This window comes from Anolis carolinensis, unplaced genomic scaffold (genome assembly GCF_035594765.1).
Source record: "Anolis carolinensis isolate JA03-04 unplaced genomic scaffold, rAnoCar3.1.pri scaffold_14, whole genome shotgun sequence".
Lineage (NCBI taxonomy): Eukaryota > Metazoa > Chordata > Lepidosauria > Squamata > Dactyloidae > Anolis > Anolis carolinensis.
The window spans coordinates 13699522-13725464 of NW_026943825.1; the positions used below are offsets into that span (position 1 = coordinate 13699522).

At 41.5% G+C, this 25943-nt stretch overlaps 2 protein-coding genes across 2 annotated transcripts in view; one reads left to right on the plus strand and one right to left on the minus strand.

The window, feature by feature from the left end:
* On the plus strand, positions 1-5463 carry oaz3 (ornithine decarboxylase antizyme 3). The gene is given in 5 exon segments (NM_001291998.1): positions 1-181; positions 1090-1226; positions 2674-2852; positions 3101-3186; positions 5209-5463. Coding segments are annotated over 5 exon segments (612 nt in total). The 5' UTR covers positions 1-161; the 3' UTR covers positions 5400-5463.
* Positions 5464-8419: 2956 nt separating this feature from the next.
* Positions 8420-25943, minus strand: part of tdrkh (tudor and KH domain containing) — a 35809-nt gene continuing 18285 nt past the window's right edge. The window contains exons 9-14 of the mRNA XM_062964732.1: positions 25196-25260; positions 22562-22713; positions 19229-19336; positions 18203-18296; positions 16210-16280; positions 8420-12874 (exon numbers count right to left, since the gene is read on the minus strand). Of these exons, the coding sequence (XP_062820802.1) occupies positions 12818-12874; positions 16210-16280; positions 18203-18296; positions 19229-19336; positions 22562-22713; positions 25196-25260 (547 nt within the window). The 3' untranslated portion in view covers positions 8420-12817. The remainder of the gene's footprint in view (positions 12875-16209; positions 16281-18202; positions 18297-19228; positions 19337-22561; positions 22714-25195; positions 25261-25943) is intronic.

Sequence of the window (25943 nt, forward strand, 5' to 3'; positions counted from 1 at the left end):
GGAGGAGGGACCCAAAGCAGCACTGCAGGTCCAGCAATCCACACTCACACTTGGCTTTCATTGGATCCAAAGGGGGAACAAACTAGGAATTTTTTCCCTCCCGCCTTGGGCCCCCTCTCCCTACTTTCCGGCACCCCCTTCCCACCACCAATTTGGCAGCAATGACCCCCTTTGACAAGAGGTAAGTGTAAAGAAGCTATTAACGACTGCCACCAATTTGTAAGGGACTAATAACTACTAAGGTTCTTTCAGGCAGGGGGGAATCTTTTGATCCCACCGCTGCCACCAATTTGCAAAGACTCAGAGAGGAGACCTTTTACTTTTCCTTTCCCTTCTTCTCTTTAGATGGTAGCGTAACTTATAGTTTATAATATATGCAATAGAGGCTTAGTTGTTGGAGGAAGTTTATTCAGGCACAGAGCTTAGTGGTTACAATGGTTGTTTCTCACTTAGAGGCACTTTCATTAACAGTTACAATACTAGAATAAGATGAGTCAAACTCCCTAAAGTGTTGCTTCTTTAACTTAAAAGTAGTTAGATCTTCACCCTCTGCCACTTTTAAACCATAGTCACCCCTGTGATATACGATCACAGATTATCTGTTCCTTACTAGGACATAGACTACATAAAATAAGTCACCAAACTTATTTTAATCCGACTCAAAATGAACAATTGAGTCTCCCTTGATCCCCTCAACCTAGGATCAATCTTCCCTGTGCCTCATCAGAGCACAGACTAAAAACCCTTTTTTAAACACTGCACTTCTTCAACAAACCGGCAGTTGGCTCCGCCTACTTCTCCATGGCAACCAGCCTCTGAGTGCAGAGAAGCAATAACTGCAATACTTACCCTTTTAAAACACAAACACACAATCAAACATAACATCTGTAAATCAAAAATTCATACTTCATTACAGTAAGCATCAAGGTGTGATGGGCATTCTGATGGCAAAAATTAGGGTGCCAATGAGGTTAAGCCATTAACCATGAGTAGTCCATGCCCATTGGTTTTATTTGATACTGGTTTGGGTATCCATACTTCGACTCTTTTTTGCGGCTGTTGCCACTCTTTTCTCCTCCTCTTCCAAAGCTCCGCCGTTGCCCAGCTTGAGAGCTTGAGTCGTCGGCCCCGTTACTGCCTGCAGTGCTCCTGAGTTCGAGGGCGGCTGCCCGGACAGGAGAAGGACCAACGAAGGAGACGGCAGTACCCTCAAGGAAGTATACAAGGTAAATGGCGTTCGGAAGACACAAAACGAAAACAGCAGGGAATTTCCTATTCTTGGTGTGGAAAAGGGCTTTATTGCACAAGGCTTTCACCTTGAATCAAGTTGTTGACACAAATGGAAATATACCATCATAGAAACAGTCACAATTATGCTACGTAACTGGAAACAAATGTACTCATATGCTCCGGCATTTGGCGATATGTGGCCAGCAACAATCGCAATCACATTGTCCTGCAATTGCGCTATGGTGCTGCTTTGGCCAATTCGTTGCCAGGCACAACTGTGATCACACTATGCTGGAATTTCACAATAGCATTGCCTTGGTAATATTATGACCAAGAGGAACGGCAATCATGTTATATCACAATTGTGCTGTTTTTCTTCTTTCAGAAACCATTGCGATTAGACTATTCCGCAATTGCACTATGGTGCTGTTTTGGGCAATTCGTTGCCAGGCACAACTGTGACCACACTATTCTGGAATTTCACAATAGCATTGCCTTGGTAATATTATGACCAGTTGCTGCAATCATGTTATATCACAATTGTGCTGTTTTTCTTCTTTCGGAAACCACTGCGATCAGACTATTCTGCAATTGCGCTATGGTACTGTTTTGGCCAATTCGTTGCCAGGCCCAACTGTGATCACACTATTCTGGAATTTCACGATAGCATTGCCTTGGTAATATTATGACCAGGAGCTGTGATCTTGTTATATCGCAATCGTGCCGTTTTTTTTCTTTCGGAAACCATCAGACTATTCTGCAATTGCGCTATGGTGTTGTTTTGAGCAATTCGTTGCCAGGCACAACTGTGATCACACTATTCTGGAATTTCACAATAGCATTGCTTTGGTAATATTATGACCAGGAGCTGGAATCATGTTATATCGCAATCGTGCAGTTTTTCTTCTTTTGGAAACGACTGCAATCGCAGTATTCCGCAATAACGTTATGGTGCTGCTTTAGCAATCTTGTGGCTGGAAACAATCTCGAGGATGCTATTACACGATTGTGCCTTATCTCCAAAGCAAACTGCAATCATGTCATATCGCAATCGTGCCGTTTTTTTTCTTTCGGAAACCACCGCGATCTGACTATTCCGCAATTGCATTATGGTGCTGCTTTGGCAATGTTGTGGCTGGAAACAATCTCGAGGATGCTATTACACGATCATGCCTTATCTCCAAAGCAAACTGCAATCATGTTATATCGCAATCGTGCCGTTTTTCTTCTTTCGGTGATACTTGGTTGGAAACAATCACAAGTCTGAACTGCACGATAGTGTTGCTTTGATGATACATAGTCAAAAAATAATCATGCTACGGCATTGCTTTGGCGATATGTAGTCAGGAACAATTCCTGCCACGCTATTTCGCAATTGCACGATAGTGCTGCCTTGGCAAAACATGGCTTAATTTCCCCAAATTTCACCCGTTATTGCAACAGGCTGGGAATCTCACCGTTTTTGCTAGCGACTGTCAGAGTCTCGCTCAACAGCCGGTCCAATTGGACTTCCATTTTGCACGGGGCGGCCAAGGTATTGCGCATTGGCACGGCATCCTCCGAGATAACGCCGTTTTCCTCGACGTCCCCCGCCTCGTGCTGGACTTCAACAGCCGCGAGAGGTAAGCGGAAATTGGCCTTGGATCACACTGTCCCAATGCTATGGAATCTCGGGAGTTGTAGTTTATACCGAGGACCCAACGCTCTTGGGCAGAGAAGGTTCAAGACAACTCCCATGTTTCCACTGCGTTCAGCCGGGGCAGTTCAAGGGGTGCACCAAAAGATAGAGATTGGATACCCAAATACAGTATAAAGGAAGCCCTTTAAGAAACCCAGTCTCATCCACAACCTGATTTTTTCCTTTCCCCAGCTTGGCTGCGACGCTGGAATACATAGAAGACAAGACGGAGGCAGAGCGGGTGTTTGTCAACTTCAGCAAGTCTCGGCGCGACCGAGGTTAGGATGCTTTTTAAGACTAAGATCCACAATTTTTTCTTGCTAGCTTGGGGACCTGGCAGTGGCGGGGCTATTAGAAGAAGGCATTGTTTGTTTTGGGACTTTAGGTAATATCACTTAAATTTGGTCCAGATCCATGGTCAGCTGGGTTCAGGGCTCTCTGGATAAAGGTGAACTACAACTCCCAGATTTCCAGGGCAATCACCCCCAAACGCTGACAGTATTTGCAGTTGTTCATGTTGGGTCTGTGTGCCAAGTTTAGTCCAGATCCGTCGTCGGCTGGGTTCAGGGCTCTCTAAGTAAGGGTGAACTACAACTCCCCAATCTGAGGTCAGTCACCCCCAAACCAGGCCTGTATGCACAGTTGGGTCTGTGTGCCATGTTTGGCTCGGATCTGACGTCAGCTGGGTTCAGTACTTTCTGGATGCAGGTGAACTATAACTCCCAAAACCAAGGTCCATTCCCAGTAACCCCTGCAGTATGTTCAGCTGGTCATGAGGCTTCTCTGTGCCAAGTTTGGTCCCAGTCCATTGTTGGTGGGGGTCATAGTATCAGTGAAGGTACTGCAAGTCCCATCATCTGGGTTGGTGCTCATCTTCATTTCTAAGATGAAGAGCTGGCGTTGTCCGTAGACACCTCCAAGGTTATGTGGCCGGCATGGAGCACCATTACCTTCCCGCCTGAGCGGTACCTATTGATCTACTCACATTGGCATGTTTTTGAACTGCTAGGTTGGCAGAAGCTGGGGCTAACAGCGGATGCTCACTTCGCTCCCGATTCGAACCTAAGTGTTAAAGCTCAGTGCTTTAACACACTGCGTAAATGAGTCAGTTGTCTCATGAAGTGATCAAAGTATGATGGCCACTTTAGTCATTGGCTCCTATTGATAGTTCCGTCCGGATTTGCTCCAAGATCCATTCATTTGTGAAAGGAAAGCAGGGAATGGAGACACCACATAGATCTCCAATCACTTGCTCCTCCTTCTTTTCCACAGGCGAGGAATCATGAGGACTAGAAACTGACATAATTGGCATAGGAAGCCAGAACCCGGGCTTTTGGTTTCATAGTCGGGTTTGCCAGGTTAGACTCCTCTAAGAAGTACAGGAAGTCTCCGAGTTACAAATGACTCCTAGCTAAGAATGAGGTTGAGACAACAGAAAGTAAGAGGAACCTACTCCTAGGAAAGGGAATTCACTCCTATTATTATGCCGAAAAAGAGTCTCCACTGAAGCCACCAATCCTTGTTTCCACAATAAGCCAATTTTGTCAAAATCCTTGACAAACATTCAATGCCATTAGACATACGACATATACAGACAGACACAGAGACAATTTAACAGCCCAGCTTCCGGCTTCATGAGGGTATGCTCGATTCTGGCCACAGGGAGAGCTGCCGCTTCACAGTCCACTTGTGACACCGAGTCCTTGATGGAGTACTTCCTCATTCTTCCGCATGTTGCTGGAAGGTTTTATGGTATCGTAATAAGGAGCCCTGGTGGCAGAGTGCATTAAGGAACTGAGCTGCAGACTGAAAGGTCGCAGGTTCAAACCCCGGGAGTGGCGTGAGCGGCCGCTGTTATCTCCAGCTTCTGCCAACCTCGCAGTTTGAAAACATGCCAATGTGAGTAGATCAATAGGTACCACTCCGGCGGGAAGATAACGGCGCTCCATGCAGTCATGCCGGCTACATGACCTTGGAGGTGTCTACGGACAACGCCGGCTCTTTGGCTTAGAAATGGAGATGAGCACCAACCCCCAGAGTCAGACATGACTGGACTTAACGTCAGGGGAAACCTTTAGTTAAATTAGCCTCCTCGCCTAAAGCAGTACCTAAATTTCCTACTCAACAGATGCAACTGTCTTTCAGCTGCATAGGTCAACAGCAAGCTAGACTATTAAACGGTTGGGAGCTCACGCCGACCTGGGCCGGCTTCGAACCAGTAGTAGTGATTTATTGCAGCTGGCTACTAATCAGCTAAGCCACAGCCTGGTTGTTCTAATCTAACACAATTGATTTTCAAGGTGACCTGCTCCGGACGTTTGGCTTCTTGGGTTTTGAACTCATGCGGCCGGATGACCCTGCCCTTCCGCTCTGGGAGGATGCCGTCTTCATGGTCTACCCCATGGAACGAGAAGTCTGCCCAGAGCAGGCCGAAGAGATCCTAAAAACAGGCCTACTGAAGGACCAGGATGAGGCTATGTTGCTGGGATGACCATGATGGGCACCTGTCTGGGATTTGTAATCCAAAGTGGCATTAAATGGGCATGAAAACACTGCATTCTGTGGATGAGCTGGTTAGGTGCTCAATCCTGGGTCATCATAATCATCACAGGCGATCACTCGTGACCGAGTGTGACTGTCTTCCAGAGACAAAGTCTTGTATTCTTCATCGGAATACAAGACTCTAGCACTACTGCTGTCTATGAGGGTTGAATGAAAAGTAATGCCTCCACGTTCGTAACTCAACAGATGACAGTCCTGGTCTGCGGCAGGTCCTGGCTTGTTCAGCTGACTCTCCTCTACAGTTCCATTTGGCGGGAAGCCTTAGCATTGAACGGTTGTGTTGTTAAAGCGCCAAGTATGGAACCCTGTGCAGACGGGGAAGCCTTAGTATTGAATGGTTGTGTTGTTAAAGTGTGAAGTATGGAACCCTGCACAGACGGGGAAGCCTTAGCATTGGACGGTTGTGTTGTTAAAGTGCAAAGTATGGAACCCTGCGCAGACAGGGAAGCCTTAGCATTGAACGGTTGTGTTGTTAAAGTGCAAAGTATGGAACCCTGCGCAGACAGGGAAGCCTTAGCATTGAACGGTTGTGTTGTTAAAGTGCAAAGTATGGAACCCTGCGCAGACAGGGAAGCCTTAGCATTGGACGGTTGTGTTGTTAAAGTGCAAAGTATGGAACCCTGCACAGACGGGGAAGCCTTAGCATTGAACGGTTGTGTTGTTAAAGCGCCAAGTATGGAACCCTGTGCAGACGGGGAAGCCTTAGTATTGAATGGTTGTGTTGTTAAAGTGCGAAGTATGGAACCCTGCACAGACGGGGAAGCCTTAGCATTGGACGGTTGTGTTGTTAAAGTGTGAAGTATGGAACCCTGTGCAGACGGGGAAGCCTTAGCATTGAACGGTTGTGTTGTTAAAGTGTGAAGTATGGAACCCTCAATGCTAAGGCTTCCCGCCAAATGGAACTAACTGTAGCAGAGAGTCTACTGAACAAGCCAGGACCTGCCGCAGACCAGTACTGCCATCTGTTGAGGAGTTACGAAGGTGGAGGCATTACTTTTCATTCAACCCTCGTATGTAGATCTAGCTACAATATCATAAAGAACTCAAGAGTTCTGTTCTCAGGGTTTCTTCCACAATTTTTAAGGTTAGCTTTAAAGCCAGTGGTTCCCAACCTGTTTTTGACCAGCTCAAAAAAGGCAAGCATTCAATGCCCAAACAGAACAATACCCCCATAATAACGAAAAATTGATAATCCAACGTCTAAAAACAAATTATGACTTAACAACTAAAATTAAATAAAAAAACACAACCTGCTATATCAGGCATAAAACAAAACATCAAAGAGAAGCATCAATTTTCCAGTTCCTTGGGGGCGAATAGATTGATTACCTATATACTCGAGTATAAGCCGACCCGAATATAAGCCGAGGCACCTAATTTTACCACAAAAACTGGGAAAATATTGACTCCAGTATAAGCCGAGGGTGGTAAATTTCAGAAATAAAAACAGATACCAATAAAATTACATTAATTGAGGCATCAGGAGGTTAAATGTTTTTGAATATTTACATAAAGCTCAAATTTAAGATAAGACCGTCCAACTCTGATCAAATCATTATTCTCATCTTCTTCAATGTAAATGTGCTTATGTATCCTTTTAACAATAATAGAGTAAAATAATACATGTAATAATAATAATAATAAAGGCAGTAAAATAATAAATGTAATAATAGAGTAATATAATAAATACAATAAAAATAACAATAAGATCAGAGTGAAATAATAAATGTAATACAGTAGAGTCTCACTTATCCAACACTCGCTTATCCAACGTTCTGGATTATCCAACGCATTTTTGTAGTCAATGTTTTCAATATATCATGATATTTTGGTGCTAAATTCATAAATACAGTAATTACTACAAATTTTACAGAAAAAATAGTTCAATACACAGTAATGCTTTACTGTGTATTGAACTATTTTTTCTGTAAAATTTGTTTTATAACATGATGTTTTGGTGCTTAATTTGTAAAATGATAACCTAATTTGATGTTTAATAGGGTTTTAAAGTATTTTAATAAAGTAATTAATAAAGTATTTTTATTCTACTGTTTTAAATGTATTTATTGGATTATTCTAAATAGATTGTTTTAATTGCTATGTTTTATTTTTGTACTGTATACCGGCATTGAATTTGCCAGATTGTGAGCTGCCCTGAGTCCCTTCGGGTGAGAAGGGTGGCATAGAAATAATGGAAATAAATAAATAAATAAATTTTCCTTAATCTCTCCTTATTATCCAACATATTCACTTATCCAACGTTCTGCCGGCCCGTTTACGTTGGATAAGCGAGACTCTACTGTAATAATAATAATAATAATAATAATAATAATAATAATAATAGAGTAAAATAAATGTAATAGTAGCAACAATAATAGAGAAAAATAATAAATGTAATAATACCAATAATAATAGAGAAAAATAATAAATGTACCATATATTCTTGACTATAAGCTGACCCAAATATAAGCCAACCAGGACCCTCACCCGAGTATAAACCGAGGGGGGCAATAAATGCAATAAAAATAACAATAAGATCAGGGTGAAATAGTAAATCTATTAATAATAATAAAAATAGAGTAAAATAAATGCAATAGTAGCAACAATAATAGAGAAAAATAATAAATGTAATAATACCAATAATAATAGATAAAAATAATAAATATACCATATATTCTTGAGTATAAGCTGACCCAAATATAAGCCAACCAGGACCCTCACTCAAGTATAAACCGAAGGGGGCTTTTTCAGTCTTAAAAAAAGTGCTGAAAAACTAGGCTTATACTCGAGTATATACAGTATTTCTCAAGATGTCTATTGAGCTGGAAGTGACTTGCAGTATGTTCTCGAGTCGCTTCTGAGACAATTAAAAAGTTACTCTCTAACAAAGCAAAAGAGTATTTTTTTCTGCAGTCAACAGGAAGCATCACCTTGAGACTACACACAGAATTCAAATGCAGAAAATTTATTTTATATAGAAGACAACCAGAAAAATATACAATTGAATCTCAGGCACAGGCCCAATGGGGACATTCTTCCATCTCACCCACCACCCATTCAAAACCCAATTTTCAATCAAAATTGTACCGCTCTTGAATTGGCAGTAACGTCTTCCCTGTCATATTGGCATCACACCCATCGGGCAACATTTGTCACAATGTGGGAAAAGCACATCCAAGCCAGAGGCCACAGAGACCAACCTGCAATGCAAGCTTAGACCATCCATCACCTCTATTAAGTCTTAGTCCAACGTTTACGTTGCAACTCTTGAGTAATGCACACCAACACTGCTCACAATACCATCCTCACTATATATTTTTTTTGGCAGACAGTTGTCCCAATTTTCAGCAGCAAGACCCCACAAACTGCGTTTCAGCATGCAAAACTTCATGCGATACGACTGGACTGTACTATTTTGAAATTATAGGGTGGGTTATATAACTGAACATTTTCTCCCACTAAAATGCACCAATATCAGTTACCACTGAGAAAAATGGTGATGTGAGAAGCCTGGCGTCAGACCATGTTAACTTATGTACACATCGCGGGAAGAATTGTGGATTTCCCTGCCCCAAAAAGCTCAAATAGTACAGTCCAGGGAAAGCTTGTCTGGATGCATAACAGGGAAGCTGCTCTTAACAAAGTAGGGTCAATTCCATGCCAAGTGGACTAAAATTAAAAAATGTTCCTACCATCATGTTCTCTAATTTAGTTCAAATTTTATCTGCAACGCCAGTCAGGTGTTAAACTACGTTTCCCAAAAATTGAGGTCTTTAAGTGCAATAGTTGCTGATCGAGACCCCCTTATCTGAAGGGTAGTCAGTCAGCGTGTGCATGACATTTAAAAGGCAATTTTTCGGGTCTAATAAAATTGAAACTAAATGTGTAAGAATGGCTAGTAAATTGAAGTCCTGTACAGTTTTTTTCTGCCGATTCCAATGAAATTAATGTTAACCTTATGGGTGCAAAATCCAGTCAAATAAGTTGACTCAAAGTGGGCATCCAAATATTCAGACTGCAACAATTTCCATGCAAACAAAGATACGGACTTGAAATTTTGGCCAAGCAATATGCTTGCGCTGGACTGAATATGTATTTTGTCTTGTATGTATTTTATTTTGTTTTATTGTAATTGCTTGGGCTTCGCCCCAGGTAATAATAATAATAATAATAATAATAATAATAATAATAATAATAAAACTTTATTTATACCCCGCCACCATCTCCCTGTGGGGACTCGGGGCGGCTCACAAAGTTACAAAAGTAACAGCACAAATACATTAAACAATATACACAGTTTAAAACACAAGAAGATGATAAAACAGAAGTTAAAACAAAGGTTTATATAACAGTAATAATATCAAACAACCACCAATGCAAAGCCACCCCAAGTCCCTTTGGGGAGATGGAGGTGGGGTATAAAAAATAAAATTATTATTATTACTTTGACCCAAGTAAATGGATACTTAATGGTCACAATGCAAAACAAAAACATATCAATCTTATAGAGCAACATCTATAACCGCCCTGCAGGATCTCTTCAAATTTGGCACTTTTGGTGCAAATGGTAAAATCTACCAAAATTCAAAGCCAGTTATTAAAAAAGAGTCTACCTGAATATGCTTGTGAATAATATCACCTGAAAGAGAAAATTTTGCTCTACAAGACTGATATAGTTTTGTTTTGCATTGCAACCATTAAGTATCCATTTAGTCAGATCAAAGTAGAGTCTTGCTTATCTAACTTCCACTTATCCAACGTTCTGTATTATCCAACAAAGTCTGCCTTTTAGTAGTCAATGTTTTTGGAGTCAATGTTTTCAATACATTGCGATGTTCTGGTGCTACATTTATAAATACAGTAATTACAGTAGAGTCTCACTTATCCAACATAAACGGGCTGGCAGAACGTTGGATAAGTGAATATGTTGGATAATAAGGAGGGATTAAGGAAAAGCCTATTGAACATCAAATTAGGTTATGATTTTACAAATTAAGCACCAAAACATCATGTTATACAACAAATTTGACAGAAAAAGTAGTTCAATACGCAGTGTAGTAATGTAGTAATTACTGTATTTATGAATTTAGCACCAAAATATCACGATGTATTGAAAACATTCACTACAAAAATACGTTGGATAAGCGAGTGTTGGATAAGTGAGATTCTACTGTACTGCATGACGTTACTGTGTATTGAACTGCTGTTTCTGTTGATTTGTTGTAAATCATGTTTTGGTGCTTAATTTGTAAAATCATAACCATAATTTGATGTTTAATAGGCTTTTCCTTAATCCCTCATTATCCAACATTTTCACTTATCCAACATTCTGCCGGCCCGTTTGTTGGATAAGCGAGACTTTACTGTATTTTATATATCACATTTAAACCAGCATCCCCATCGCCATAGCGGCCACACCTGATAGCCATGCAGTGACTAGAATGACCATGAAGATGCATAAATGCACACAATATAACATACTATGTTATTGTATAAGCATTTTTACTAGATGTTGTCATGTGTCTTGTATGTATTTTATTTTGTTTTATTGTAATTGCTTGGGCTTTGCCCCAGGTAAGCCACCCCAAGTCCCTTTGGGGATATGGAAGTGGGGTATAAAAATAAAATTATTATTATTATTATTATTATTATTATTATTATTATTATTATTACTTTGACCCAAGTAAATGGATACTTAATGGTCACAATGCAAAACAAAAACATATCAATCTTATAGAGCAAAATTTTCTCTTTCAGATGATATTATATTCACAAGCATATTCACGTAGACTCTTAAAATTATTGGCTTTGAACTTTGGTAGATTTTACCATTTGCACCAAAAAAGTGCCAAATATGAAGAGACCCTGCAGGGCGGTTATAGATGCTGGATGGTTGCAAATCTGGCAGTATTATGTCCTGGTTGAAGAGATAAACAAACACTATAAAGGTTCAAAACATAAAAAGAGATGTGTATATTAGAGCAACTTGCAAAGGCCACAGAAATAGTCAGGCCTCTCTGAGTATATTGCTATCTTCCTTCTATGTAAAAAGGATAAGCAAATACTATAAAGTTTCAAAACATAAGTTGCACTATGTAATTCAGAGCACCATATACATACAATATTACCTGAGAGTAAACAATAATAATGAAAATAAAAAGTACAGTCAACTGTTATAATCCACAGTAGTATCTTCCAGATTGTAATGGTCTCCACTATTTAAACATCAATTGATTTTGGCAACCTGTGAAGTCTTAAAAGATATATTAACCAATATTATTTTGCAAAGGTTGAATGTGTTTATATTTTTTTGGTTGCCAAATTCAATTGATGTTTAAATAGTGGAGACTATTACAGTCTGGAAGATACTACTGTGGATTATTACAGTTGACTGTACTTATTATTTTCATTATTGTTGTTAACTCTCAGGTAATATTGTATGTATATGGTGCTCTGAATTACATAATGCAACTTATGTTTTGAAACTTTATAGTATTTGCTTATCCTTTTACATAGAAGGAAGATAGCTCTATAGTCAGAGAGGACTGACTATTTCTGTGGCCTTTGCAAGTTGCTCTAATATACACATCTCTTTTTATGTTTTGAACCTTTATAGTGTTTATCTCTTTGACATTGTCTAGTATAGACATTTGTGTGTATTTATCAGTATTATGTCCTGGGCAAGGATAATGCTTGGCCAAAATTTCAAAACCGTATCTTCGTTCACATGGAAATTGTTGTAGTCTGAATAATCGTCAGAATTTATTGTTATAGATGCTGGGTAGTAAGACTTAAATTATTACATCTTCCACCCAGAAATGTGCAATTTGAAAATCCATCTGTCAGGCAACCGTGGTGAACATTAAACAATAAATAATAATAATACAACTTTATTTACACAAAAGGAAAACACTTTCCTTTCTCTCCTCTGTGAAAACATAAAACCTGGGAAAGGTAACCGACTTCCACCTTTTAATCTTCCCAACCATTGGCAGGAAACTGTCAGGCAGCCATATTTGCCTCTCCTTTAGTAAAGGGGGTCACCATCAAGAGGGAAAAAAAGAACCAACTTGCCGCAGCATCTTTGCTTCAATGGACATCTCAATGGAAAAAGCCTGAGGGCCTCGTATCCCTCGTGATTCAACAAACAAACAAACAAATCCAAAACGGCGGCACATGCAAGACATTCATCAAGCTGAGGGAGACCAAACTGGAACCCAATGAAAATCTGCCCCACTAAGCTTGCCGTGGAGCACTGGCTTCTTGCATCTGTTGCATCCTGCTCTGAAGTAGATGCGTGTCAAAAGCAGGTGCCCACCAAGACAGTGAGATGTTCTTCTGGGCCAGTCATGGGATGTGCTGATGCTGCTGCTTTGCCACTGGCTCTGTTTCAGATGCAACGCCCTGGAAGGGAAAGGAAACCTTAAGCTGGGGAGGGAAGATGAGATCCAGCCCTTCCTCTGTGACTTACTCATATATTCCATTCCTACTATTCTGTCAAGCGCTGTGCCTGTAACTATTGTCTTTTGTATAGGACATATACTTTATGCCCAGCGGGAAGCCAGGGCGCCTCAAAGAAAGGTTCTTGAGGATTTTTCTGAAAAGGATTGAGTCTTTAATGAGATAACAAAGTCTTTATTGTTGAACAAATAATAAATCTTCAAGGAGTCAAATAACACTTCAAGGTTTCCTTAATAAACTGTTGGCCCTTTCAGTCTTGTCCCCAGGGGACAGGCAATTGGCTTTGGATAACTGTGAAAACCCTCTTATAACCTCTCCCAGACTGTCTATCATATGGGCCTAGCTGCTGTGGGACCCACTACCGATTCCAAATGCATCTGGGTATCGAGTGGACCTACCAACCAAGGCTTGCAGATGTTTCAGCTGGGGTTCCGTGGATCTGTGGTGCTGTTCCCTCTCCGAGGTTTCTTTAGAAACTTTAGGGCTGTTTCCCTCAGGAGCTGTGAGGCTGAGAGGCTGTGAGCTCTCAGCCAGAGCCTTTGGGACCTTTTCCCCTGGAATTTCCGTTTCTGTTTTCTCGGATGTTCTATATCCCCGGATGTTACTGAGATATGAAGCTTTTCTACGGGACGAGCTGGTCTACGTCCTATAGCTTAGCTTCCTTAAGAGAGACTGACTTAAAAATGGCCCCTTCCCTCCCAGAGCCCTGAACAAGGGGCGGAACAAAACTTGATGATTGACAGGCGGCCTGTCCTATGATTGCAAACATTAGCAACAAGAAAATAAAGTCAGAGCTTCTGGTACAGCCGTACCAGCACACCTACACATTGGAATATCAGTAATTATGGCACTCGTAATGGTTTCATATTCATAGTGTACATATTCAGTTGCATAAAGCAAATGTAGGGATCACGAAACCCAGCAGTGCTGCTTTACCACTACAAGCAACAATATCTCTTCTATTATTTGGTAAACAACAGACTCACGTTGGTTTGCTGTGAGTTTTCCGGGCTGTATGGCCATATAATAATCATCCGAAAATACATCACACAGTCCTAGACACTTGGGAAGTGTTCGACTTGTGATTTTGCGAAACGAAATCCAGCATATCTATCTTGTTTGCTGTGTCATACAATAATAATAATAATGACAGACTACAAACAGAGGCACAGCTATGTGATCCAAAATGCAGACTGTGCAAGGAAACCGACGAAACCATTGATCATCTCCTCAGCTGCTGTAAGAAAATTGCACAGACAGACTACAAACAGAGGCACAACTATGTGGCCCAAATGATCCATTGGAACTTATGCCTCAAGTACCACCTGCCAGCAGTAAAGAACTGGTGGGATCACAAACCTGCAAAAGTATTGGAAAATGGGACCTTGAAGGAGGAGACAGAAGGCCTGATCCTTGCAGCCCAGGAGCAAGACATCAGAACAAAGGCAATTCAGGCCAAGAACGAAAAATCAGCTGATGACCCAAAATGCAGACTGTGCAAAGAAACCGACAAAACCATGGATCATCTCCTCAGCTGCTGTAAGAAAATCGCACAGACAGACTACAAACAGAGGCACAACCATGTGGCCCAAATGATTCATTGGAACTTATGCCTCAAGTACCACCTGCCAGCAGCAAAGAACTGGTGGGATCACAAACCTGCAGAAGTATTGGAAAATGAGCACACAAAGATACTGTGGGACTTCCGAATCCAGACTGACAAAGTTCTGGAACACAACACACCAGACATCACAGTTGTGGAAAGGAAAAAGGTTTGGATCACTGATGTCGCCATCCCAGGTGACAGTCGCATTGACGAAAAATAACAGGAAAAACTCAGCCGCTCTCAGGACCACAAGATTGAACTTCAAAGACTCTGGCAGAAACCAGTGCAGGTGGTCCCGGTGGTGATCGGCACACTGGGTGCCGTGCCAAAAGATCCCAGCCAGCATTTGGAAACAATAGACATTGACAAAATCACGATCTGCCAACTGCAAAAGGCCACCCTGCTGGGATCTGCACGCATCATCTGAAAATACATCACACAGTCCTAGACACTTGGGAAGTGTTCGACTTGTGATTTTGTGATACAAAATCCAGCATATCTATCTTGTTTGCTGTGTCATAATAAAATAATAATAATAATAAAACTTGATTTATATACCGCCCTGTCTCCTCAAGGGACTCAGAGTGGTTTGCAACCTGATAAAAAACAATACAGTACAATACACATAATAAATAAAAGCATACAACAATATAAAATAATACAAATAAAAAACAAAAGTGCATAACATACAATCCAAAAATTTTTTAAAAAACTGGTAACCAAACTCCCCTGATTGGCCAGTTATGGAGACCCAGAGTTCAACGCTGGAAGCATTCTCTCCTGGCGTTTCGCCCACATCTATGGCAGGCATCCTCAGAGATTGTGAAGTCTGTTGGAAACCAGGCAAGTGGCGTTTATATATCAGGGTGGGAGAAATAACTCTTCTCTGTTTGAGGCAAGTGTGAATGTTCCAATTGGCCAGCTTGATTAGCACTGAATGGCCTTGCAGCTTCAAAGCCTGTCTGTGGGCATCCTTTGTTGGGAGGTGTTAGCTTTTTTTGGTATCAGGAGCGACTTGAGAAACTGCAAGGCGCTTCTGGTGTGAGAGGATTGGCCGTCTGCTAGGACGTTGCCCAGGGATGTTTTGATGTTTTTACCATCCTTGTGGAAGGATTCTCTCATGTCCCCGCATGGAGCTAGAGCTGAAAGAGGGAGCTCATCCACGCTCTCCCTGGGTGGGATTCGAACCTGGCAGCCTTCAGGTCAGCAACCCAACCTTCAAGTCGCAAGGCTTTAACCCACTACGCCACTGGGGGCTAGCTGGCCCTGATTGTTTCTTTCCAGCGAACACCTCTCAACTGGTCCTAATTGTTTCTTGCCAGCTAACACCTCCCAAGGATGCCCCCTAGGCAGGCTTTGAAGCTGCAAGGCTATTCAATGTTAACTGAGCTGACAAATTGCAACATTCACACTTGTCTCCAACAGTCAAGAGTTCCTTCTCCCACCCTGGACATTATTCCACAGGTATATAAGCCTCACTTGCCTAGTTTCCAACAGACCTTGAAACCTCTGAGGATGCCTGCCATAGATGTTGGTGAAAGGTCAGGAGAGAATGCTTCTGGAACATGGCCAGACAGACCGGAAAACTCACAGCAACCCAGAACTGGGAGAAGTTTATCCTCCCAGCCAGGATCCCAGAAGAGCCCTCCCGCGCCCAGCAACCAAGCCTCACCGTCATTCCTGAAGCCAAAGGAGTCAATGAGGGGTCTCCGAAATCCCCGCTCTCCGACACAGAGGCCACATCTGAAACGATAACAGAAAGACGGGATTGGCAAGAGGTGTTTAAGTCACCGGCAGGAGCGACTTCTGCAGCATCCAAGAGCGTAAATGTGCTTTGTGCAGACAGAAACCAAGCCTAATTCGCACAGAACAAAGTGGTTATTAATGGAGAATAATTATTATTAATTATTAATGTAATGCACACTTTTTGGGCCAAATTAGGAATGCACTTTTTGGCACTGCTCAGTACATTTGCCAGCAAATATATACAGTAGAGTCTCACTTATCCAACATAAATGGGCCGGCAGAATGTTGGATAAGCGAATATGTTGGATAATAAGGAGGCATTAAGGAAAAGCCTATTAAACATCAAATTAGGTTATGATTTTACAAATAAAGCACCAAAACATCATGTTAGACAACAAATTTGGCAGAAAAAATAGTTCAATACTCAATAATGCTATGTAGTAATTACTGTATTTACGAATTTAGCACCAAAATATCATGATATATTGAAAACATTGACTACAAAAATGTGTTGGATAATCCAGAACGTTGGATAAGTGAGACTCTACTGTATATATATATATATATATATATATACTAGCTGTGCCCGGCCACGCCTTGCTGTGGCGAAGTCTGGTAGTATGGGAAATAAAGTATTGAGGAACTGGTGGTAGTTAAGGTAAAGGGTAAAGGTTTTACCTTACATTAAGTCCATTATAAATGGGTAATATAACTGTGTGGAAGGGCCTTGAGTCTACACTGCCATATAATCCAGTTAAGATCAGATAATCTGTATTTTATAGGCAGTGTGGAAGAGGCCTAAGTGAGACCTAACTCACTGGGCTGAGTGGGTTGCTAGGAGACCAAGTGTGCAGAGCATAGCCATCTAATGGGCAGCAATTGGATAAAAACAATTATTCCTCTCCCTCTAATTAGGACTTTATTTTTCTTTTCTTTTTATTGTATGAACGTAGAGGCATGGATGAGGGGTTATGCGGCCATGTTTAGTGTTTCTGGAATGTGTAGTTTTGTTGTTTTGTCCTAGGCCGAAATTTCATTACCCTTTTATATGTACAGTAGAGTCTCACTTATCCAACGTAAACGGGCCGGCAGAATGTTGGATAAGTGAATATGTTGGATAATAAGGAAGGATTAAGGAAAAGCCTATTAAACATCAAATTAGGTTATGATTTTACAAATTAAGCACCAAAACATCATGTTATACAGCAAATTTGACAGAAAAAGTAGTTCAATATGCAGTAATGCGCGCATCATCCGAAAATACATCACACAGTCCTAGACACTGGGAAGTGTTCGACTTGTGATTTTGTGGTATGAAATCCAGCATATCTATCTTGTTTGCTGTGTCATACAACAACAACAACAATAATAATAATATCAACAACTTTATTTTTGTACCCCACATCCACCTCCCCGAAGGGACTTGGGGCGGCTTACATATGGCACAAGGTGCCTAAAGCAACGCATAAAATAAACACACAGTACAATCCAAAATAAAACCACTAGTATATAAAACAAGGGAACCCCAGTGGCGAAGTGTGTTAAAGCGCTGAGCTGCTGAACTTGCAGACCAAAAGGTCCCAGGTTCAAACCCCGGGAGCGGCGTGAGCGGCCACTGTTAGCTCCAGCTTCTGCCAACCTAGCAGTTCGAAAACATGCAAATGTGAGTAGATCAATAGGTACCGCTCGGGCGGGAAGGTAACGGCGCTCCATGCAGTCATGCCGGCCACATGACCTTGGAGGTGTCTACGGACAACGCCGGCTCTTCGGCTTAGAAATGGAGATGGGCACCAACCCCCAGAGTCAGACATGACTGGACTTAACGTTAGGGGAAAACCTTTACATTTACCTACATATAACAAGAATTTCTGCCTTTAGTCTGGTCGCCTTCCCAAAAAGATGTATCCGATAAGATTTACCTGGAAGGCTGACACAGGACAAGGAGAGAGGCATCTCATCGGGAGTTTTCTGCATCTCGGACAGATTTTCCAGGGAGGCCTCCATCATGTTCCCCTAGAAAGAGAAAACGATTGGGGTTAGGCCTACTTGGGCCCCATCTGCACTGCCATATAATGGGCTTCTCCAAAGGTGAGGTGGTTTCAAAAAATACGAAAAGCAGTTCTCTTGAACTCAGATCTTCCCTCTTTCTGTTGGATTTCAACCCCACTTGCCTATTTCCAACAGACCTCACAACCTCTGAGGATGCCTACCATAGATGTGGGCGAAACATCAGGAGAGAATGCTTCTGGAACATGGCCAGACAGCCCGGAAAACGCACAGCAACCCAGTGATTCCGGCCATGAAAGCTTTCAACAACACAGTGCAACTATTATATGATGAAATGTGGTATTTTCCTTCAAAAGCTGCTCTCATGAGGAATAGAACCTGGTCTTAACCTGGTCTTAGGGGCCGGGCTGTGGCGCAGCTGGCTAATAACCAGCTGCTATAAATCACTACTGACCGAGAGGTCATGAGTTCGAAGCCCGGGTCGGGTTAAGCCTCCGACCATTAATAGCCCCAGCTTGCTGTTGACCTATGCAGCCCCGAAATACAGTTGCACCTGTCAATTAGGGAAATTTAGGGACGCTTTATACGGGAGGCTAATTTACAACACCATAAAACTGCCAGCAAAACACGAGGAAAGGAATGAGGAAGTACAGCCACTTCTGGACGGTGAAGCAACAGCTCCTCCTGTGGCCGGAATCGTGAAGCTGGAAAAATGTTAAAAATGCCTCTGAGTCTGTCTAATGTATGTTGTTTGTCTGTTGGCATTGAATGTTTGCCATATATGTGTTCATTGTAATCCGCCCTGAGTCCCCTTCGGGGTGAGAAAGAAGGGCGGAATATAAATACTGTAAATAAATAAATAAATAAACAAACAAACAAAGAAAAGACCACTCAAGTCCAGGATAGAACGGGATTTTCGGGAGCTGCTTAAGAGTCACCTCTTTGCTCAGCTGGTGCCGTCCGTCTCCCATGCCGCCACCATCGCTCTCCTGCGGGCTTGGCACCGCGTAGCCCAAGCGAATCAGCTCTGCGCCCACATCGATGCTCTGGAAAAAAGAGAAGTGCATTGTATAAGAATCTGAATTCAAACATATTTGACTTTGATTTTGGTTTTTGATTGGAATTTTAAAATAATGTTTATTTATTTATTTACAGTATTTTTACCCCACCTTTCTCAACCCTGGAGGGGTTTCAAGGCGGCTTCACAGCATGGCAACAATTCAATGCCTTTAAAAAAAACAATTAAAATAAAATAAAATATTAAAATGCAATTAAAATATTTAACTCCATACATTAGGGCAAATCACATGATCCATAGGCTTTGTCCGGGCCGTTCCATTAGTCAGTTACACATCTTTCATATCTATTAATTTCCGAAAACTTGGTCAAAGACTCATGTCTTCACTTTTTACTTAATCCCGTTTTAATGTTTGCATATTGGGATATTGTAATTTGTATGCTGATGCTTTTATGCTAAGACGATGTGAGTTTCCTTCGGGAGAAATAAAGCAGGGTATAAATAAATATAGTAGTAATAATAATAATAATAATCCCCCCCCCCCCCGCAGGTGCCAGCTTGACGTGGTGGGGGCTGAGTTTTTCCTGATAGCGGCTGAGTTTTTCCTGTTGTTTTTCGCCATCCCAGGTGACAGTCGCATTGACAAAAAACAACAGGAAAAACTCAGCCGCTATCAGGACCTCAATATTGAACTGCAAAGACTCTGGCAGAAACCAGTGCAGGTGGTCCCGGTGGTGATGGGCACATTGGGTGCCGTGCCAAAAGATCTCAGCCGGCATTTGGAAACAATAGACATTGACAAAATTACAATCTGCCAACTGCAAAAGGCCACCCGACTGGGATCTGCGCGCATCATCCGAAAATACATCACACAGTCCTAGACACTTGGGAAGAGTTCGACTTGTGATTTTGTGATATGAAATCCAGGATTTCTATCTTGTTTGCTGTGTCATAATAAAATAATAATAATAACAATAATAATATAATACACATAATGGAGCCCCTGATGGCGCAGTGTGTTAAAGTGCTGAGCTGCTTATACTGGAGTCAATGTTTTCCCAGTTTTTTTGTGGTAAAATTAGGTGCCTTGGTTTATATTCGGGTCAGCTTATACTCGAGTATATAGGGTATATGGGGGGGGGGGGTCTCTGGTGGCACAGTGTGCTAAAGCACTGAGCTGCTGAACTTGCAGACCGAAAGGTCCCAGGTTCAAATCCCGGGAGCGGAATGAGCACCCGCTATTAGCCCCAGCTCCTGCAACCTAGCAGTTCGAAAACATGCAAATGTGAGTAGATCAATAGGTACTGCTCCGGCGGGAAAATAACGGTGCTCCATGCAGTCATGCCAGTGGCCACATGACCTTGGAGGTGTCTATGGACAACGCCAGCTCTTCTGCTTAGAAATGGAGATGAGCACCAACCCCCAGAGTCGGATATGACTGGACTTAATGTTAGGGGAAACCTTTACCTTTATAAACATAATAAAAGTGAAAATCTGGATGTGCGTATGTGGCACTGGTTTTTTTTGTGTTGTCCTTTTTTTACTGTCCTGATTTTAGAGTTTTTTAAATACTGGGAGCCAGATATGGTTCATTTTCATGGTTTCCTCCTTTGAATGTGTCTGGAACATGGCCACACAGCCTGGAAAACTCGTAGCAACCCAATGATTCTGGCCATGAAAACCTTTGGCAAAATGATAATCTGTCCATCCCCAAACAGTCTGAGAGACTGTGAACTGGCCTTCTGTTTAAAAAGTCTGAGGACCTCTAATTTAGGCCACAATACACCCTAGGAATGCTGGGACTGGCAATGGTTTGGACACGGCCGAGAACCATTCAAACAATCCTGAATCAATGTGTTGTTGAAGGCTTTCATGGCCAGGATCACAGGGTTGTTGTATGTCTTTCGGGCTGTGTGGCCATGTTCCAGAAGTATCCTCTCCTGACGTTTCACCCACATCTATGGCAGGCATCCTCAGAGGCTGTGACGGAGGGATAAACTAAGTAAGGAAAGGAATATATATATATCTGTGAAGAGTCCAGGGTGTGGCGAGAGTCCTTTGTCACTGGGAAGCCAGCATTAATGTTTCTGTTGAAGTTGTCCACCAAACGCAGCACACAAACACGAGTCAAAGAACATGAAAGGCACTGCAGACTCACTCAACCAGAGAAATCAGCCAGAGCAGAGCACTTGATGAACCAGCCTGGACACAGGATATCATTTGAGAACATAGAAATGCTGGACCACTCCAAAAACTATTATGTCAGACTACACATTGAAATCCACAAGCCATTGCCATTGAAATCCACAAGCATGTGGACAATTGCCATTGAAATCCACAAGCATGTGGACAACTTCAACAGAAAGGAGGAAACCATGAAAATGAACAAAATCTGGCTGCCAGTATTAAAAAACTCTAAAATCAAAACAGTAGATGGGAATCAACACTCTGAGGGCAGAGGAGCCTCAAGGACGGCTAATGACTGAACAAAGGATGCCCCCAGGCAAGAGACAAAACCTTTCCAATGCTAATTAGGGTGATTAACTGAAACATTAATGCTGGCTTCCCAGTGACAAAGGACTCTTGCCACAACCTGGACTCTCCACAGATATATACCCTGTTTCCCCTAAAATAAGACATCCTCAGAAAATAAGACCTAGTAGAGGTTTTGCTGAATTGCTAAATATAAGGCCTCCCCTGAAAGTAAGACCTAGCAAAGTTTTTGTTTGGAAGCATGCTCGCCAAACAGAACACCAGAGCATGCAGGATCAGTAAATGTACGTACCATAAACTGTTGTACATGGAAATATTTGTAGTAACAAGAAATTCTGGATAGGATTCACAGTTTGTCTGGTTATGCTAGTTTATGATGACAACTACTGTAAAGTATATAATAAATGTTCATTTTTTTTGTTCAACAATAAATGTGAATTCTTCTTCATGGAAAACTAAAACATCCCCTGAAAATAAGACCTAGAACATCTTTGGGAGCAAAAATTAATATAAGACACTGTCTTATTTTTGGGGAAACACTGTATATATTTTCCTTTCCTTGCCTAGTTTATCCATGCCTCACAGCCTCTGAGGATGCCTGCCATAGATGTGGGCGAAACGTCAGGAGAGAATACTTCTGGATCATGGCCACACAGCCCAAAAGACATACAACAACCCTGCAATCCTGAATCATCAAATCTTCAAACGGAGAGGAACCATTACATCTCGGAAAGCACTGAGCTGAGCATGCTCCTCTCACCTGATCCGTGCTGGTGTCGTACAGTCGGACGTGGGGCCAGGTGGTGCTCCCCGAAGGCACATAGCTGCAGATCTTGGCCACCAAGAGCTTCCACTCGGCACAATGGGTGAGGCGGTCGAACTCGTTGAGCGCGGCTTCTTCCCACCGACCACCTGCGGGGTTGCAGAGGGGAAGCATCAGCAAGTGTGACAGCCCGGCCTGCTACCTCCAGGCTCCCTATTTTCAAAGCTGCCATGACGGAAGGGCATGGTGAATGTGTTGTCGAAGGCTTCCATGGCCGGAATCACTGTGTTGCTGTGAGTTTTCCAAGCTGTGTGATCACATTCCAGAAGCATTCTCTCCTGACGTTTTGCCCACATCTATGGCAGGCACACTCAGAGAAGAAAAAATTGAAAACCTGGATGCTTGGGCTGGCCTTTGGAGAGACAGCTATTGGATGACCAGCCTCATTATGATTCTATTCTGAATGTTATTACAGTAGAGTCTCACTTATCCAACACTCGCTTATCCAACGTTCTGGATTATCCAACACATTTTGTAGTCAATGTTTTCAATACATCGTGATATTTTAGTGCTAAATTCATAAATATAGTAATTACTACATAGCATTACTGCGTATTGAACTACTTTTCTGTCAAATTTGTTGTATAACATGATGTTTTGGTGCTTAATTTGTAAGATCATAACCTAATTTGATGTTTAATAGGCTTTTCCTAGAGTCTCCGGTGGCTCAGTGTGTTAAAGCGCTGAGCTGCTGAACTTGCAGACCGAAAGGTCCCAGGTTCAAATCCCGGGAACGGAATGAGCGCCCGCTGTTAGCCCCAGCTCCTGACAACCTAGCAGTTCGAAAACATGCCAATGTGAGTAGATCAATAGGTACCGCTCCGGTGGGAAGGTAATGGCGCTCCATGCAGTCATGCCAGCCACATGACCTTGGAGATGTCTGCGGACAACGCCGGCTCTTCGGCTTAGAAATGGAGATGACCACCAACCCCCAGAGTCAGACACAACTGGACTTAATTGTTGTATAACATGATGTTTTGGTGCTTAATCATAACCTAATGTGTGTTTAATAGGCTTCTCCTTAATCCCTCCTTATTATCCAGCATATTCGCTTATCCAATGTTCTGCCGGCCCGTTTATGTTGGATAAGTGAGACTCTACTGAATATAAATATAATTTAAATATGATATTATAAATATAGTAATATAATAATGTAATATAAATATAATATATGATATTATAAATATAATAATATAATATAAATTTTATATTTTATATTTTATACTGTATTTAATTGGTTGTATTTTTATATGTTGTTGTTTTTAATGATGTATCGTCATCGAATTGTTGCCAATTGTACACCGCCCTGAGTCCCTCCGGGTGAGAAGGGCGGGATAGAAATATTTGAAATAAATAAATAATAAATAAATACAGTAGAGTCTCACTTATCCAAGCCTTGCTTATCCAAGTTTCTGGAATATCCAAGCCATTCTTGTAGTCAATCTTTTCAATATATCGTGATATTTTGGTGCTAAATTCGTAAATACAGTCTTTACAACATAACATTACTGAGTATTGAACTGCTTTTTCTGTCAAATTTGTTGTATAACATGATGTTTCGGTGCTTAATTTGTAAAATCATAACCTAATTTGATGTTTAATAGGCTTTTCCTTAACCCCTCCTTATTATCCAAGATATTCGCTTATCCAAGCTTCTGCCGGCCCGTTTAGCTTGGATAAGTGAGACTCTACTAATGATCTAAGAATATTAATCTCTATAGTAGAGATTGTACTGAGACTGGAAAATTGAGAGATAACCTTTGGATTACTGAGCCCATAGCTATAGAAGTTGCACAGGCCACCTCTTTGACTTGAAACACTGCACTTTATTCCTCTGCTCCAAAGCATCTTAGAATATAACATTGAACTTTAGTTCTAGTGGCCATCCTCTCCTCCATCCCAGTGAGTTTTTTTTTCTGTGATTCATATGTTGAGTGATTATATTGCTTCTGTTTATGTGATTGTCTTAGTCGATTGTTATGGGGTTTTTTTTTGTATTTTTATAGCGTTTTATAGTGTTTTCAGTGTTTTATTGTACAATGTTTTATGCTGATTTTATATTGGAAACCGCCCTGAGTCACTTTTGGGAGAGAGGGCGGTATAAAAATAAACTTTTACTTACTTACTTACTCTACTGTATTTGCGCTGTTACTTTTGTAACATTGTGAGCCGCCCCGAGTCCCCACGGGGAGATGGTGGCAGGGTATAAATAAAGTTTTTATTATTATTATTATTATTATGAGATCTGTTGGAAACTAGGCAAGTGGGTTTTATATATCTGTGGAACGGGGTTTTGGTGTTCAGAATAGAAATGCCATTCAAAGAGCATTATGACTGGGGGAGAGGAAAGAGCCCCATAAGTCATACATGGGCTGTATTCTTTCCACTTTCCTGCCTCATGGATCTGACTTTGGTAACCTTTTCACCTGTGCATCGTCTGGATTCAAGATAACATCTCCCTGCATGGCTGTCTTTAGTGAATCTGAAGGGAGCCCACAACACAGCAACCTCGCAGGTTTATTTACATATTGAAATAAGACTTCCAGGCTCACCGTTCCGCACACAACTCACCGGCCGGAGCAACGCCAGCAAGGCTGCACTCTATGGCTTGGAAAGGGAGGCTTAAGAAGTCACTTCTGGAAGAGAAGAGACGTGGGAAACAGAAGTTAGGCTCCACTGATGGACCCTTATGTACCAAAACTTCCTACTAACCCAGTGATGGGCAAGCTTTTGCACTTGGTGTGTCAAAATTCGCCAAAAAACCTAGCATGACTTGGGTGGTGTGTCACTTCGAGAAAAAAAACCCCATAATTTCACAATATGTATAGTTTAAATAACAAAAATGTATAAGTGTAATATATAACTGTATTTAAGAAATCAAAAACTATTTACTACCGTTATTTCCACGTACAACAATCTATGGTACTTCTTGCAGTTTAAGCTTCACAAAGTTTCCACACTGATTTCTCTCTATTCTAGTTTCAATATAGTCATGAATAATGAATGATATAATAATAATGTAATATAATAGTAATATAATAGTTTACAGATGTCATGTTTAATTGTGTGTTTGTGTTTTAAAAGGGTAAGTATTACAGTTATTGCATCTCAGCACTCAGAGGCTGGTTGCCATGGAGAAGTAGGCAGAGCCAACTGCCATTTAGTTGCAGAAGTGCAGAGTTTAAAAAAGAGTCAGTCTGTGCTCTGATGAGGCACAGGGAAGATTGATCCTAGGTTGAGGGGATCAAGGAGACTCAATTGTTCAATTCTGAGTCAGTTTAAAATAAGTTTGGTGACTTATTTAATGTAGTCTGTGTCC